Source organism: Pogona vitticeps, chromosome 6 (genome assembly GCF_051106095.1).
Source record: "Pogona vitticeps strain Pit_001003342236 chromosome 6, PviZW2.1, whole genome shotgun sequence".
Taxonomy (NCBI): domain Eukaryota; kingdom Metazoa; phylum Chordata; class Lepidosauria; order Squamata; family Agamidae; genus Pogona; species Pogona vitticeps.
The window spans coordinates 38643731-38661044 of record NC_135788.1 but is presented as its reverse complement, the minus strand read 5'-3'; the positions used below and the strand labels follow the sequence as shown (position 1 = coordinate 38661044).

General features: G+C 43.0%; 1 protein-coding gene across 3 annotated transcripts in view; it reads left to right on the top strand.

Annotated features, from left to right (window-relative positions):
• The first annotated feature begins 483 nt into the window (after positions 1-483).
• Positions 484-17314, top strand: part of RFTN1 (raftlin, lipid raft linker 1) — a 135886-nt gene continuing 119055 nt past the window's right edge. Inside the window, exon 1 of one of the 3 annotated variants that reach the window (XM_078377249.1) lies at positions 484-974. Coding sequence is in view for 1 of the 3 variants with exons in the window: in XM_078377248.1 (XP_078233374.1) it covers positions 2100-2154 (55 nt within the window). In the remaining 2 variants the exon portion in view is untranslated. Of the gene's footprint in view, positions 975-1611; positions 2155-17314 lie in introns of those variants that run through there. The other 2 variants (XM_020780138.3, XM_078377248.1) reach the window with 2 other exon arrangements.

Sequence of the window (17314 nt, the reverse complement as noted above, 5' to 3'; positions counted from 1 at the left end):
CTAAACAGCGATTTCAGTGGAACGGATTATCATCGTCTAGCGAGGCACCACTGTACTTGTTTGGCCATTACTGGGGTTTTCGGTCTCATGTCTGAAAAGGGGATGCTTTGGATACTGTGCCCCATGACAAAGGTGACAAAGTCACGCCACCGCGACAAATGGGGAGGGATGGCGTTTGCTCTTTTCCCTCAGGCAGCAAAATGCCTTGGGCCACCCCGGCTGGCGAGAACATAGGTGGGCGCCACAACAGGTAAGTACTGGGAGGCACGACGTACCAGAAAAAGTGCCCTAAACTCTCCTCACAAGGACCGCGCACAAACCTTCCCCGCACTTCAGCAAAAGCCCCCCCAGGAATTCCTCAGCGGGACAACTAAGGATGGGATTGGTTGGAATCGTCGCTAACGCTCGACAATAATTCCGCTAAAAATCTCAGATTCTGGGCGGAGACGTGGCTAGGCAAGCCTGAGAGAGCGTCCTGGCCTCAGGAAGCAAGTCTCGGGGGCTGAGAGGGCGGCGCTGGTTCCTGACCGACTCCGCCAGTTCCCCCTCCCCCGGCAATTCCCGCCTCCCACTTAGTTGCGAATGGCATAGCAGAGCGGTCCCTCTTTGAGAGAAGAACTGGAGGGGGAGGAGAGGAAAACGAAGTCTTGCGGGGTCGGAGTCGGCCGAGGAGCTGCGCCCGCCGCGCTCTCTTGAGACGAGGCGCCTCCCGCTCGAGCGTTGCCTCTTCCAGCAAGTGCTGAAGCGCCGCCAAGTCCGCGGGCTTCATTTCCCCCACCACCATCACCAAGGGCGTCGCGGCGAGGAGCAAACTTTCTGCGCTGCAATGAACCGAGCTGGGAGCGGCTGCTCGGCGGGGTCGCGACTCTGAGGGGAAAGGCGGGCAGAGGCAGCGTCGTCCCACGAAGAAGAGACGCGCGAAGCCCTGGTGGGAAGAGGACGACACGGGGGGGAAGAGAAGCCACTCAGCTAAGGCAAGCTCTTCGGTGGGGGGAGTTGGGTGTCCCGTAGGCGCGGCTGCGGAAAGGAAAGGGTATGGAGGGATGGAAAGAACTGGCGCGCCGGTTTCAGGCAAGAGGGCAGTGTTTTTAGCACCCGTTTCCTCGGCTGGCGTCTGTTGCCTCGCCGAACTTTCCCGTTCGGCGGGAAAGGAAAGTAGGCTCTGTGTGAATGCGTGCGTGCCTCCTTTCCCCCCTCCTTGGCCTGCGTTCGCCCGGGCTTACAGGTGTGTGAGGGCTGTGGGGGGAGGGCCACCCTACAGTGGGGTGGACTGGCTAGTCTGGAGCAGGAGGAGCAACGAAACAACGTGGGCTTAAACGCTGGCCTCCACTGAAGACTGCTTGACTGTGCGGTCCGTAGTTGCGCAGCAGCCGCGGGGTCCACCCTTTCGGGAGGGTTTTGGGAACCCAAAGTCGGACCCTAAGGTGCGCCGGAGAGAGCGGAATTGGGGGGGGGGGGGCGCGCCAGGTGCGCGCCTCTGCTGGCCGTTTTTGCAGAGCCCCTCATCCACGCGGGGATAAAGCTGTCGCCTAGGACCGTCCGTGCTGCTTTTCTGGGTTTATTACAGGAGCCGAAATTACTGCCCCCCCAACAAGAGCGAGGACCGGGGGGGGGGCGCGGAAAAGAAATGAAAAGGCTGGAGAACGGTGCCTGTATTTTGTTTGTGCTCTCGCATTTGTCTTGGAAGTTTCAGACCCTCCCTTCGCTGTCTGTATAAACTTAAGCTATAGGAGGCAGCAAAAGAATAAGAGGAATGAAAGCGAGGGTTGGTGTTGGGTTTTTTTTTTTTGCATTCTCTGTTTTAAGTTGCTAGATGCTATCCACATCGCGTACTTCAAGACATGAGTGAGTTGAGAACGCCTGTGTTGAACAAATGGGGAGGAGAGAGTGTCATTATTAAGTGTAAAAATGAGTACATTTACATCACTACTGGAAAGCTTAATTTATTCCCTTCCCTGACCTTAATCTATTGCCACTGGCAGCTCGCTGTAAAGATATTCTACTTCCCCAGTGGGAGTTCGAGCTAAAAGGACAGGCAGAAACGTTGGGTGGAAACCATCTCTCATTCTTACTTGGTGCTATCTCTATGAAAGTCTCTCATGAATCATGACAAGGTGGTGAAATCCATGTTCGCTGTGAGGCAGTTTTGTAAAGGTCTGTTCCAACCTATGTTTTAATTTATCATGTGTTGCCAAGCTTGTAACATCTTTATCTGCATATTTCCACAACGGAGGGGGAATCTGGCATTTTTGCTCCATAACTGAGCCAATTAATTTATATTGAAACATTTCTCAGCCTTTCTTTGTTGTTGCTGTTGTGTGACTTCACTTGCTTCCGACTTATGGTGACCCTAGAAAGGAGAGCTTTCCTGCCCTCAGCTGCCCTGCTTAGCTCTTGTAGACAGAAGCCTGTGGCTTCCTTAGGGAGTCAGTACATCTCATATTTGGTCTTCCTCTTGCCTTGCTGCTCTCCACCTTTCCCAGCATTTTTGTGTTTTCCAGAGACTCTTGCCTTCTCATGATGTCCCCAAAGTAAGACTGCCTCACTTGTTTGTCTTTCTGGCAGTCCAAAGTATCCAATAAAGCTCTTCTTCAGCACTACAGTTCAAAGAATTTTTTTCCCTGTCAGCTTTCTTAGTTGTCCAGCTTTCACACCTATACATGGTGATCAGAAGACTGGATGATCTTGGTCTTGGTCTCCAATGACACATTTTTGCATTTGATGATCTTTTCTAATTCCTTCATTGCTGCCCTTCCTAATCTTCTGATTATTTAGCGGCAGTCTCAATTTGGATTTATGGTTGAACCTAGATATACAAAATTATTTAGGGATCACTTATTGCCCACACTTGTTCTACAGGTTGCTATAGGCTTTTTTAAACAGCTCAAACAAGAGCTTATCTTTCACTCATTTACTATTGCTTGGTGTTTTTTTCCCCTTTTCTTTTCATGAGACAAGAAGAGCTGTGCCAGATCGAACCAAAGGCCTATCTAGTCCACTATCCTTTTCCCACAGTGGCCAATCAGACACCTCTGAGATGCTCACAGCAGCAGAATACACCAGTATTCAGTTGCCACAGTGGCTGGCCAGATGCCTGTGGTTGGTTTGCCACACAGCTGGGTAGAATGTTATATGTGACTTGAAAGCTTCCATGCTTCTATGCAGGGCTGGTTCTATATTTATTTGGGGAGCACACCCCTGAATAAATACTTGTTTAAAGTAAAAACAAAACTACCCAGAGCTAAAGGATGTTGTGGTTGTTACCACATTAATGCTTTTTTTAGATCATAATAGACTAGGTGAGTCTCTGAGAAGAAACAACAGTACTTTTTCTGTCTAGCAGTTTCTTCATTCTAAGATGTCTTTGGGTGGTTCTTTCAAAAAGGGGTTTTCAGAACACAAGGCAGGCAGCCGGTCTCGAGTAGATATGGTGTTGTAAAAAGCTACTTTGACCTGGTATAAGAAATCTCCATTGTAAACACCACTGTTTAGTTATTGCCCTATAAGGCAATTATGTTATGTTTTCTCATTGAACTACAGTGGTGCCCCGCAAGACGATGTTAATCCGTTCCATTGCAATCGCTGTTTTGTGAAAACATCGTCTTGCGAAAACCATTTCCCCATTGGAATGCATTGAAATCCGTTTAATGTGTTCCAATGGGGAAAAATCATTGTCGTTCTGTGAAAATCGCACATAGGGAAGCCATTTTGCGAAGTGCTGATCAGCTATTAAAATGGCTATCTTGCAAAGCATCTGTCGCGAAAACACCCATTTTGTGAAGCGCTGATCTGTGGCAAAATCGTCATCTTGCGAAAAATGGTTTGCGAAGCACGGACCCAAACATTGTCCAGCAAAAATCGCCCATTGGAAACACTGTTTTGCGAAGCGCTATAGCGATTGCAAAACCTCATCGTCATGCGGATTCATTGTTTTGTGAGGTCATTGTCTAGTGGGGCACCACTGTACTAGTTATATACAAGAAATAGTTGGGGTCCAAAAGAACGTATCAGCCGAGTTATCTGAGGGTTTATATTATAGCTTAAGCAAATGAAACATAGCTCTGTTTCTGATTTCCACCATCTAATCCCAGAGACATGGCAGAAGTGCTGAACAGGTGTCTGAGAATGGATGGCTGCAAACACACTCCAGCCTAGGTGAGAGTCATGTGAGTTGATCAATCTGATTGTCTTGACCAGGGGTTCCCAACCTTGGATAACCCAAGTGTTTTTGGATTGCCATTCCCAGAAACCTTTACCAAAAGCTGTGCTGGCTGGGGTTTCTGGAGTTGCAGTCCAAAAACACCTGGGTTACTCAAGGCTGGGAACCACTGATCTCCTCATCACAACGACTTGTGTTCTAGTTACATGCAGGTAGGATTACTTCACAGATTGCTGCCTTGTCGTGGCAAAGGGGCTTGAGTAATTCAGAGAAGTTATGGGCTATGCCATGCAGGGATACCTAAAACGGACAGGTCATAGTGGAGAGTTCTGACTAAATGTGATCCACCCAGAGCAGGAACTGGCAAACCACTCCAGTATCTTTGCCAAGAAAACTCCATGAACAGAAACAAAAGACTAAAAGATATGATGCTGGAAGATGAGCCCCTCAGGTCGGAAGGCGTCCAACATGCTACTGAGGAAAAGCGGAGGACAAGGACAAGTAGCTCCAGAGCTAAAGAAGTGGTTGGGCCAAAGCCGAAAGGACACTCAGCTGTGGACGTGCCTGGAAGTTAAAGGAAAGTCCGATGCTGCAAAGAAAAATACTGCATAGGAACCTGGAATGTAAGATCTATGAACCTTTAGTAAGCTGGATGTGGTCAAACAGGAGAAGGGAAGAATAAAAACTGACATTCTGGGCGTTGGTGAACTAAAATAGATGGGAATGGGCGAATTCAATCCAGACAATTATCATATCTACTATTGTGGAAGAAATGGAATAGCCCTCAAAGTCAGCAAAAGAGTGGGAAAAGCTGTACTGGGATACAATCTCAAAAATAATAGAATGATTTCACTATGAATCCAAGGCTGACTTTTCAACATCACAGTAAGCCAAGTTTATGCACCAACCACTGATGCAGAAGAGGCTGAAAATGACCAATTCTATGAAGACGTACAACACCTTCTAGAACTGACACCAAAGAAAGATGTTCTTCTTATTATAGGGGACTGGAATGCTAAAGAAGGGAGTCAAGAGATAAAAGGAACAACAGGGAAGTTTGGCTTTGGGGCACAAAACAGATCAGGGCAAAGTTTTGTCAAGAGAACAAGCTGGTCATCACAAACACTCTTTTTCCAATGACACAAGAGGTGACTCTACACATGGACATCACCAGATGGGCAATACTGAAATCAGATTGATTATGTTCTCTACAGCCAAAGATGGAGAAGTTCTATACAGTCAGCAAAAACAAGACCTGGAGCTGATGGTGGCTCTGATCATCAGCTTCTTATAGCAAAACTCAAGCTTAAAATGAAGAAAGTAGGAAAAGCCACTGGGCTAGTGAGATATAATCTAAACCAAATCCCTTATGAATACACAGTGGAAGTGAAGAAGAGATTTAAGGAACTAGATTTGGTGGACAGAGAGCCTGAAGAACTATGGATGGAGGCTCATAACAATGTACAGGACGCAGCAACAAAAACCACCCCAAAGAAGAGTAAATGTAAGAAAGCAAAGTGGCTGTCCAACGAAGCTTTACAAATAGCAGAGAAGAGAAGGGAAACAAAATGCAAGGGAGATAGGGAAAGTTATAGAAATTGGAATGCAGACTTCCAAAGAATAGGAAGGAGAGACAAGAGGGCCTTCTTCAATGAACAATGCAAAGAAATAGTGGAAAATAACAGAAAAGGAAAAACCAGAAATCTGTTCAGGAAAATTGGAGATATTAGAGGAACATTTTGTGCAAAAATGGACATGAGATAAAGGACAAAAATGAAAGGGACCTAACAGAAGCAGAAGACATCAAGAAGAGGTGGCAAGAATACACAGAGGAATTATCCCAGAAAGATCTGGATATCCCAGACAACCCAGATAGTGTGGTTGCTGACTTTGAGCCAGACATCCTGGACAGCAAAGTCAAGTGGGCCTTAGAAAGCCTGGCTAACAACAAGGCCAGTGGAGGTGATGCCATTCCAGTGGAACTATTTAAAATCTTAAAAGATGACTATGTTAAGGTGCTACACACACTATGCCAGCAAGTTTGGAAAACTCAGAAGTGGCCAGAGGAAAAGATCAGTCTACATCCCAATCCCAAAGAAGGGCAATGCCAAAGAACGCTCCAGCTACCGTACAATTGCACTCATTTCACACGGTAGCAAGGTTATGCTCAAAATCCTACAAGGTAGGCTTCAGCAGTATGTGGACCGAGAACTTTCAGAAGTACAAGCTGAATTTTGAAGGGCAGAGGAACTATAGATCAAATTGTTAACATGCGCTGGATTATGGAGAAAGCCAAAGAGTTCCAGAAAAACATCTACTTCTGCTTCATTGACTATGCAAAAGCCTTTGACTGTGTGGACCACAGCAAACTATGACAAGTTCTTAATGAAATGAGAGTGCCTGACCACCTTATCTATCTCCTGAGAAAACTATATGTGGGACGGGAAGCAACAGTTAGAACTGGATATGGAACAACGGATTGGTTCAAAATTGGGAAAGGAGTACGACAAGCCTGTATATTGTCTTCCTGCTTATTTAACTTATATGTAGAATACATCATGCGAAAGGCAGGACTGGATGACTTCCAAGCCAGAATTAAGATTGCTGGAAGAAATATCAACAATGCAGATGATACCACTCTGATGGCAGAAAGTGAGGAGGAATTAAAGAACCACTTAATGAAGGTGAAAGAGGAGAGCACAAAAAACAGTCAGAAGCTCAACATCAAAAAAACTAAGATCATGGCCACTGGCCCCATCACCTCCTGGCAAATAGAAGCGGAAGACATGGAGACAGTGACAGATTTTACTTTCTTGGGCTCCATGATCACTGCAGATGGTGACAGTAGCCACGAAATTAAAAGACGCCTGCTTTTTGGGAAGAAAGCAATGACAAACCTAGACAGCATCTTAAAAAGCAGAGACATCAGATCCTGAAGCTGAGGCTCCGATACTTTGACTATCTCAGGAGAAGAGAAGACTCCCTGGAAAAGACCCTGATGTTGGGAAAGTGTGAGGGCAATAGGAGAGGGGGACAACAGAGGATGAGATGGTTGGACAGTGTCACCGAAGCTACCAACACGAATTTGACCCAAATTCGAATGGATGGGAATGGGCAGTTGAAGACAGGAGGGCCTGGCATGCTTTGGTCCATGGGGTCACGAAGAGTCGGATATTGCTTAACGAGTAAACAACAAGAACAAGGAGTACTGTAAGACACTCTGCATGGGATTATGTTTTTTTTTTTTAATTTTTTAAATGTCGAATGACTACAGAATGAAGCAGTAAGAACACTGGTAGAAATTAAGTGTAGAGAACACATTACATCAATTTTTCTTACCACCTGCATATTTCTGGCCCAACTATAAATGCTGGTTTTGGTCTTTGAAGTTCTAAATGTTTTGAGACTATGCAGGACCAATATGTCTGCCAAGTTTTCATGATCAGCAGTTAAGGTAAGGACCCATTGTCAATGTCCTTTTGAGCCAAAAAGGGGCCACTGAAAATCTCAGACAGGTGGAACTGGCAAGTGAGGTTACAGAGTTTGCTAGAATACTTCCATAATGCATTCCATTGAAGACTGAACATGATCAGCAGCCACAAAATCTTGACTTTTAGTTCTCAAATAAAAGTGGTAGCTGTGGAGATGGGTTGTGGATGCTCATGGCTTGCTGGCCACTTCTTTTAGGAGATGGACATGCATTCCAGCAGCTTGTGTCTACAGCACTGTTGAGAGCAGAGAAGTTGGTTGGTGGGAAGAAGTGGAGCATACAGACAGTATATCTGCGCTACACAGCTTGATACCCGTTTAACTATCATGGTTCCATCTGACAGAATCTTGGGATATACAGTTTGATGAGCTACTTTAAATTCCCTGCTGTAGTTCAGGGAGGTGCACTAAAGCTTTGTACAGTAGTTAGGATTGAGGTTAGGACATGCAGCAGTGCAAATGGGGTTCCTTGAGAAGCAGGAACTTGGCCTTTTGAAAAGTCCTAGTTGCTCCTTTGAAAGTCTCACAAGATGATGATTATGCTTGGTTTCACTAATAAGAGTATAACAGATTAATTTATCCCCTAACCATGTTTCACAAGAAGTAATCTTGACATTATATTTGCATGTTTGTTTCTGGCTAAGAGGAGTTATGTGAGAATGGTTAAGCAATGATATTTGGCCATGTAATTTGACAGCTTATTAAATGTGTGAGTAACAATTATTTTGGGTGCATGTGATTATCTGGCAAATGGAAACTGTAGTGTATTTTCTCCCACAGCATTATGTTATAACCCTTTCAGAAACAGGAGGTGTCTTGACTCTTGATGTTCTCAACACATTGCAGTCTTCTGAAAAATGGATGGAATCTCAATAGGACTCCCCTTTGAGCACATGTGTGATGCTCTTAGATTGGCCAGAAGGTTGCTGCTAAGTGATGTAAGGCAACATTGATTCCTTCCTAGGAGTCAGCATGATAACTCAACAGCACTTTCTAATACTGTCTGGGGCAACAAACTGAACTGGATTGTTTTGCGAGGCAATCAAGCCAGCTGAGTGAACTGGATGGCAAGGAAAGAAAAAAACCCAACCTTTCAAAATATCTTGTTTCTTTTAAGATTTAATCATATTCTTACTAAAATAATTAGCTGAAAAAAATAGGTGGACATTTTATTTAAAGACAGATTAATTGCACTAATCTTTCAATATTCAGTGTTTCTGTAATGCATATTAATTCTGTCTGCAACATTGCAGAAGGGTTGAAGATATTTAAATTGTCTTGAGTTTGATGTAATACATTAAGCAGACCACTATGAGCAAGGTTGCAATTAGAATGGTTTATAATAAATATTTATTACATAATTGTGAGGGAAAGTGTGAAATGCTGCATGTTCCCATTTCAACAAACCCTTTTTATATGTCATAACTGAAGTAGTGTTAAGATTCCTAATCCTTCAAAATTATATGTGCAGGATCTGGGACAGCCTGTTAAATTTTCCTTTTATTAAGTAGTTTCCAATCTATTAGTGTCAGCTTTTAATAGTGGTGTCAGCTATAACATGAATTGCTACTGCACAATCCCGTTTGTCACAGAGGTGACTAAATTTGCTAACATTTCCAACAGTTGCTTTAACTTCTGTCATGATATTTATTTTGAGACTCCTAATTTGACTTCAAATTTTAAAAATCAAGAAGGAATAGTTTTGCTTTCTAGGTCATGAATGATTTTTTTCCTTCTTCTCTTCATCTTATGGAAGAGAGAATAATACAGTTCTGAGTGTATTTGCATCTCTGCAACTATAAGCCAACACTAATGTATTTATTTCTTTATTTATTTGATTTATATACTGCCTTATTAGTGCACCATTGCTGTGGGCAGTTTGCAAGTTAAAACTTAAAAATCCCACAGACCCCACATAACATAATCATTTGCAAAAGCAGAGGTAGAAAACACAGTAGAACAATTTCCTCAAATTCTCCTGTGATACATAGGGAGCAGAACTGTTTTGCTGTGTCACCAAAATGTTCCATATCACTTTCAAAATGACAGTACGTCAGCTGTGTACATAATTGTGGCCGAATGCCCATGTTCCACCTGTCCGTCATATGGAGGTCTAGAGCTGGAGCCTATGAGAGGACAGGAGGGCAGAGTCAGAGAGGGAGAGTTGGAGACTTAGAGAGAAGGAGAGAGAAGGTTTTAAAAGGTTTATGAGAGAGATTGGAAAGTTGGTGTATTTGGTTGAAGTGTGCAGTGGTCCCCAACCTTGGGCCTCCAGATGTTCTTGGACTACAACTGCCAGAAGCTTTCACCACCACTTCTGCTGGCCAGGATTTCTGGGAGTTGAAGTCCAAGAACATCTGGAGGCCCAAGGTTGAGGACCACTGTGTTAAAGAATAGTTAAAAGATAGAAGTACTGTATAATAAAATAGAAAGTCATCAGAGTTTATTCCAGTGATTGATGTGAAGTAATACGAACAAAGAACCATGTTTAATATCAAAGTTTAATGAGTGCAACATAATAAAACGGGCTTGAAACTCACCGTCCAGCGAAGATCCTCCATAGCGCGACCATTTTTGCTGCCCGTGCAGCGAGGAATCCGTCCCAGAAAACAGCAGGCGGCCATTTTTTTTACCCGCAGCCATTTTGAAACAGCCGATCAGTTGTAGGAAAATCGTCGTTTTGCGAGAATCGGTTCTCGAAGCAGGGAACCAATCATGGCAAAGCGAAATTCCCCCATAGGAAACATCATTTTGTGATTGTTTTTGCGATTGCAAAAACTTTGTTGCTATTCGATTTCGTCGTAAAACGGAGCGCCCGTTAAGCGAGGCACCACTGTAATAAATAATCAGTTATATTTGACAACACGTGTCTATGCAACATTATTGGTAAAGTGTGGATAAAGATCCACTGGTGGCAGTTGGTGAAAGGAGAAATAAGCAAGTCGTGTCCAAAGGTGGACCTGGGTTTGAGGGAAACAAACTAGGGATACTGGGGGTGTGCGACAATAATTGATGCAGCATTATAGTGCTGCAACATTCTGATACATTTCTATGTAATGAAGTTTCAAGACTGTCATGGATTGTGTCAGGAGTAATTGTGTAGTTAGAGATAATTGAGTAACATTCTGATACAACACTTTGAAAATGTTCTGCTTCCATGTCTGTTTCCACCTAGGCTTGTGGCATTCCTTGTGTTATTGAATCCTTGCTGAATGTGGCTTGATATACAGTGGTGCCTCGCTTAGCGAGTGCTTCGCTATGCGATGAATTCGCATAGCGAGGGGGTCCGGGCCATCGCTGGAGCGTTCGCTCAGCGATGGCCCCTATAGCGTTTTTTCGCTTTGCGATGATCGCTAAGCAATTCGCTTAGTGATTTTCGCAGAACGAAGCGGGGAGAACAGCTGATCGGCGGTTCCAAAATGGCCGCCGGAAGGTCCGCGCCGCATTTTCACGCCCTGCCCTCGCTTACCGAGGGCGCGAAAATGGCGGCGCTATGGAAAAACATTGCTTAACGGTGAGTTTTAAAGCCATAGGAACGCATTGAACGAAGTTCAATGCGTTTCTATGGCTTTTTTATTCCCGTTTAGCGATGTTTTCGCATAGCGAAGGTTAATCCGGAACGGATTAACCTCGCTATGCGAGGCACCACTGTACTTGAAACTCAAAATCATCACTGCTGTATTTCTAGCTAGAGTGACTTCTCCAGGCTTCATTCTAATGTGCCCTCTTTGGTATAATTACACTTTCTTGTATACTTGCTAATACATGAGGTTTTATGTAAAAGTGCACTGTTTGTCCGCTTTTCAGGTTGTAGTTCAGTTATCTGCTTAACTGGTAGAAGGAGTCCACTTATGCTTATGAGACTTAAGAGCTACTTAAGTTGAGCACCTGTGTTTTGAACTATGTATTCTTGCTTCCTTGCATGCACAGAAAGAAAGCCTTCAAACTTTTAATCACCACTATCAGGGCAGAGTGTGTATTCAGATCTGGAATTTCCAGTAGCCTGACTTCTGTAAAAGCCTAGTAAAAGTTGGAAATGGACTAGACTAGACCAACTTTACAGAAACTCCTGTAAGTTCTTTCATCTTCATAATACTCAGTGTTACTTTTGTATGATTGACAAAGTACCCAGTTTGCTTTGTTTTAATTTAATTTTAGTCTTGCCACTCAGTGCTTATTTAGACGTTCCACTGGTCCAGATGCAAAGCTTTCATTTTTAAAAAGTCTATAGCCTTTGCAATACTGGAGAAATAACAAAAAATATGCAGTCACAACTTGGATCAATATTTTGGCGATAACCAAGCCTATCATGTGATTAGCCAAAGAGTGATCACTGCCTCTCCAAAACACTTCCCTCTTCTCTGTGCAACTGAATGCTGGTTCACACATCTTCCCCCAGTGCTTCTTTTGTACATTTAAAAATATTTAATATAATCTGTATAAATAAAAAACTGCAATTATGGGTGTACTTGCATAGGAAATTAAGATAGCTATACTTAATAAGTACTAATTGAGAGGCAAAGATAGTCAAAGTTATTTTCTTGGACTATAGCTACCAGAATCTGTAACCAACATGGGCAGAATCTGTAACCAACATGGGCAATAATGATTTTGACTGGTGTAGTCTAAGGTGTAAATTTTCAGGCTGTGCTTTGAATTTCACTCCCTACTATAATATAGTCTCTGGCAGTGAAATAAAGCAATAAATGGATAATGGGTTTTTGTTTTGGAAGGAGGTGTCATATTGGATTAGCATCTCTCTCTCTCTTTATATATAATCAAATATAGTCAAGAAAGTTAAGCTAGGACAATTGTTTCCTTTCATGTTCTCCTAAAAATAAGATGACAGTTGTGTTATTTGTGGGAGATTACTTGGGTATTGTCATAGCTTTGGGTGAGGTAAGGTAGGTTTGATTGAGAATTACTGACCATCCTAAGGACACCATGTAACCTTTGAGAGGGATTTGAACTTAAATCTTTCTTTCCCAAATGAACACTCAAACTATTACATTATATTATAATTCTCAGGTCGGTAGTTACTACATATATGATACCAAGGTTGAAATACATTGGCAGAAAAATAGTGCAATGAACAGTGTATTTAATATGTGTAGAGGTTTACGTTATTTTGTATAATATACTAAATTTGTCTGGATTTGGAGAAGTGAAATATATGAACCCTAACTTGCATGTCTTGGATTCTGTGCATGTTAAAGCAGCCTGCTCTTTTCTGCAGCTTTTGTTGTTGTTGTTGTTGTTGTTGTTGTTGTTGTTGTTGTTGTTGTTGTTGTTGTTGCTGTTGTATTAGTATTAGTATTGGTGAGTGCTCCAACACTGGAGACATTAAAAAAAACTTAGATAATCACCTGGCAGATATGCTTTGATTGTATTCCTGCATTGAGCAGGGGGTTGGACTTGATGGCCTTGGAGGTCCCTTCCAACTTCACTTTTCTATGATTCTATGAAATATTAAAATATAAATTAAACAATATATGATTTAAAATACAATTAAAAGATAAAAGTATTAAAACAGAAAACATTGAAATTATCTGCTAAATTGGGGTTCAGGGATTCAGATATAATTGTTAAAAGCCTGTTTGAAGAGAGCGGACTTTAGCTTTTTTTCGGAAGGATAAAAGGGAAGGGGCCATCCTGATCTCCCGAGGGAGAGCGTTCCATAGCCTGGGAGCTGCCACAGAGAAGGCCCTCTCCCTTGTCCCCATCAGCTGTGCTTGTGCTGGCAGTGGGAACAAGAATAAGGTCTCTTCTGCTAATCTTAATCATCAAGAAGGCACATACTGTATAGGGAGATACGGTCCTTCAGGTCCTTTAAGCTATGTTCTTGAGTGGCTTGTGAAACAGTGGAGGTAAAATCAGTGGGATCACAATTCTGCTTTTATGAACAGAGATTTCCATATTATAAAATGATTGCCCCATGGAAACTTGTGAATGTTCACATCTTATTTAATACTGGTCATGTGAATGGTCTAGAGCAGATATTCTAAACCTTTTTTTTGGGGGGGGGGCATGGCCATAAACACAATATGAAAGAAATATAGGCCGAATAATGAACCTTATAAGGTGGTGTGTGAAGAATTGTTTCCAGTCTGTGGCACCCTTAAATGTGCTAGGGGCCCCCGGGGGGGCTATGTCGCCCCTATTGAGAATGACTTGTCTAGAGCTGTGGTTTGCAACCTTAGGTAACAAAAGCTTTTTTGGACTGTAACTCCCAGAAACCCCAGCCAGCACAGCTAGTAGTGAAGGCTTCTAAAAATTGCAGTCCAAGTACACCTGAGTTACCCAAGGTTGGGAACTGCTGGTCTAGTTAAATATACAGGATAACCATTGGAGAAGAGGTGTGAACCAGCACTTAGCTGCACAGAGAAGAGGGAAGTGTTTTGGAGATGTAGGTGTATCACATGAAAGCAAGTCTCAGTGCCTATCCAGATGTGCTAAGCATCCGTCACATGAGGAAGCTGTGCACGTGTTCTTCCTCTTTGATCACTGTTGCTTGATCTGTAACTTTTGTTTCTTCCTGCCAGTAGTGTATACTACTCACCACCAACAAAGTTATATAAGAGAAAATAGTACATAAGGATGTCTATCTTATAAAAATATGCATATTAGTTATTAATAAACTCTATTTTTAATACATTTATTAGGCTTGTACCATTTATAGGGTTTTAATTTAGACAAACATACAGGTCAGTATTTGCATGCACAGTATGCCAAATGTGAGAATTATCATGGTCGTCTGATGAGATGTCAGTTTTGTTCCTGGTCGTACATGACCCACACCTTGTCAGAGCTCTTTTCCATAGTTAGAAGTCCACACATCCATAAATATTGAACAGAATGACAAATATGCTACAGTTCATACCAGCTTTTACGAAGTTGGAATAGAAGGAAAGTAGGAAACCTGTGGCCTAAAGTGGGATTAGTGCAACAATACTCTAGATGCCTACTAGTTTTGCTTTCCTGGGAAGATGCTTGTATTTCTATTTTTACTTCTGTCTAGTCTCCTTCATTTTTATGTGTATCATTTTAATTTTGCTCTCTGGTCCTTTGGGTTGTCTGTGCCTTACAATTTCATCTTGAAACCTCCATCCGAAGTAATTTTCTTCCCCATCTTGGAAACTTAGGTAGGAGGAAGTTGGCTCAGGGGAGGGTTGGAAAAGGGAAAGAGGTTTTGATTGGTAGCAGGATTCATCTTGTCTTGCCCTTCTTATTGTTTCCCCACTGGAGTTTGCCCTGCATAGCCATGTGATAGTACCTTGTGTTCTACAGATTTGTGGTCACCACCTCTTCTTTCTAAAAGTTTTTTTTTCTCTGTTGGCAAAATAATGTAAAGTAGTTTCCAGTGTGTCTTGGAAATGATAAATGGAGGAATTCAGAGTTAGCTGGTCCCATAAATGAGTGGTCTTATATTTATATCCTATCCAGAATCACAGTGTGGATTTCGAGCAAATAGATCCACCACTGACATGGTATTCTCCCTCAGACAGTTGCAGGAGAAATGCAGGGAACAACAACGGCCACTCTTTGTGACCTTCATAGACCTTACAAAAACATTTGACTTGGTTAGCAGGGATGGCCTTTTTAAAATACTTCCTAAGATTGGATGTCCTCCTCGACTCCATAGCATCATCAGGTCCTTTCATGAGGGAATGAAGGGCACTGTAGTTTTCGATGGCTCAACATCAGATCCCTTTGACATCCGAAGCGGAGTGAAACAGGGCTGTGTCCTCGTGCCAACCCTTTTTGGGATCTTTTTTGCTGTCATGCTGAAGCATGCCTTTGGAACTGCAACAGAAGGTGTCTATCTCCGGACTAGATCAGATGGAAAGCTCTTTAATCTCTCTAGATTGAGAGCAAAGACCAAAGTCCAACTGAAATGCATGTGGGACTTCCTCTTCGCCGATGATGCAGCCATTGTTGCCCACTCTGGCGAAGACCTCCAACAACTCATGAATTGTTTTAGCAAGGCCTGCCAAGACTTTGGACTAACTATCAGCCTGAAGAAAACACAAGTCATGGGCCAGGGCGTGGACTCACCTCCCTCTGTTATTATCTCCATGCAAGAATTGGAGGTTGTCCATGAATTTGTGTACCTTGGCTCAACGATCTCTGACACTCTTTCCCTAGATGTCCAGCTGGATAGACACATTGGCAAAGCAGCTACCATGTTCTCAAGACTCACAAAAAGAGTATGGCTCAATAAGAAGTTGACAGCATACACCAAGATCCAGGTCTATAGAGCCTGTATCCTGAGCACACTCCTGTACTGCAGTGAGTCCTGGACCCTTCATGCGAGGCAGGAGAGAAAGCTGAACACGTTCCATATGCGTTGCCTCCGATGCATTTTCGTTATCACCTGGCAGGACAAAGTTCCAAACAGAGTAGTCCTAGAACGAGCTGGAATTTTTAGCATGTATACATACTGAAACAGCGACGTCTATGTTGGCTTGGGCACGTCGTGAGAATGGCTGATGGTCGGATTCCAAAGGATCTCCTGTATGGAGAATTAGAGCAGGGAAAGCGCCCCAGAGGGAGACCACAGCTGCGATACAAGGATATCTGCAAGCAGGATCTGAAGGCCTTGGAAATGGACCTCAACAGATGGGAAACCCTGACATCTGAGCGTTCAGCCTGGACGCATGCGGTGCATCACGGCCTCTCCCAATTTGAAGAGACCCTCACCCAGCAGGCCGACACAAAGAGGCAGTCACAGAAGCAGCAAAATCAGGGAGCTAGACGGGGTACAGATTGTATTGTATTTGTCCTAAGTATGGAAGGGATTGTCACTCTTGAATTGGCCTTCTCAGCCACACTAGACGCTGTTCCAAGTCCTCCACGCACAGCACGATACCATAGTCTCTCGAGACTGAAGGATGCCTATGATGATATTTATATCTCAGAAGTATTGAAGGATAGACAGTATTCTGCTCTCTGTGACCCTTCTACCTCACTCAGAAGGCATTAAAAATAATTCAACTGCAGAACTTGATGTTATTTTTTTTCTTCAATAGTGGCTCGCTGTCTGTGTCATTATATTAATTCTGTTAACAGTTGCACAGAGATAGTTTTTCAGTCTTGGTTTATCCATATGGCTGAACATATGAATGATTTAGGAGTCTCAAGATCACTGCATTCATGGAGGAATAATTTGTTAATCTAAATTAAAAATGAGTTTTTCTCTGTCAGCATATATGGTATAAAGAGCTTGCACTTCAGCATTTGCTGTATAGAAAATGTTTGCTGTCAGAATGTTGACATTTAATCTAATCCCATTTCCTGTCACCACATTATGTGCAGCATGAGTTGGATTGTTAGCAGAATAGCCCAGAAGTCATTTAGGATGAACTTTTGTTTTTCAAAAGCCTGAAATAACAATTGAGTCTTGTATCTATTACGCCTTGTACATTTGCATACCAGGATAAGCCATGATTTGTATTATCCATGGTTTGTTGCTTAAATGAAGTGTGCTGCTTATATACTGCCTCATCGCACTTAAACACTGGGCAGTTTACAAGTTAATTATGCACATTGGCCCCTCTCCCCAGCAAGCTGGGTATTCATTTTACTGACCTTGGAAGGATGAAAGACTGAGTAAACCTTGAGCTGGCTACCTGAGGTTGAACCCCGGGTTGTGAGCACAATTTTGTC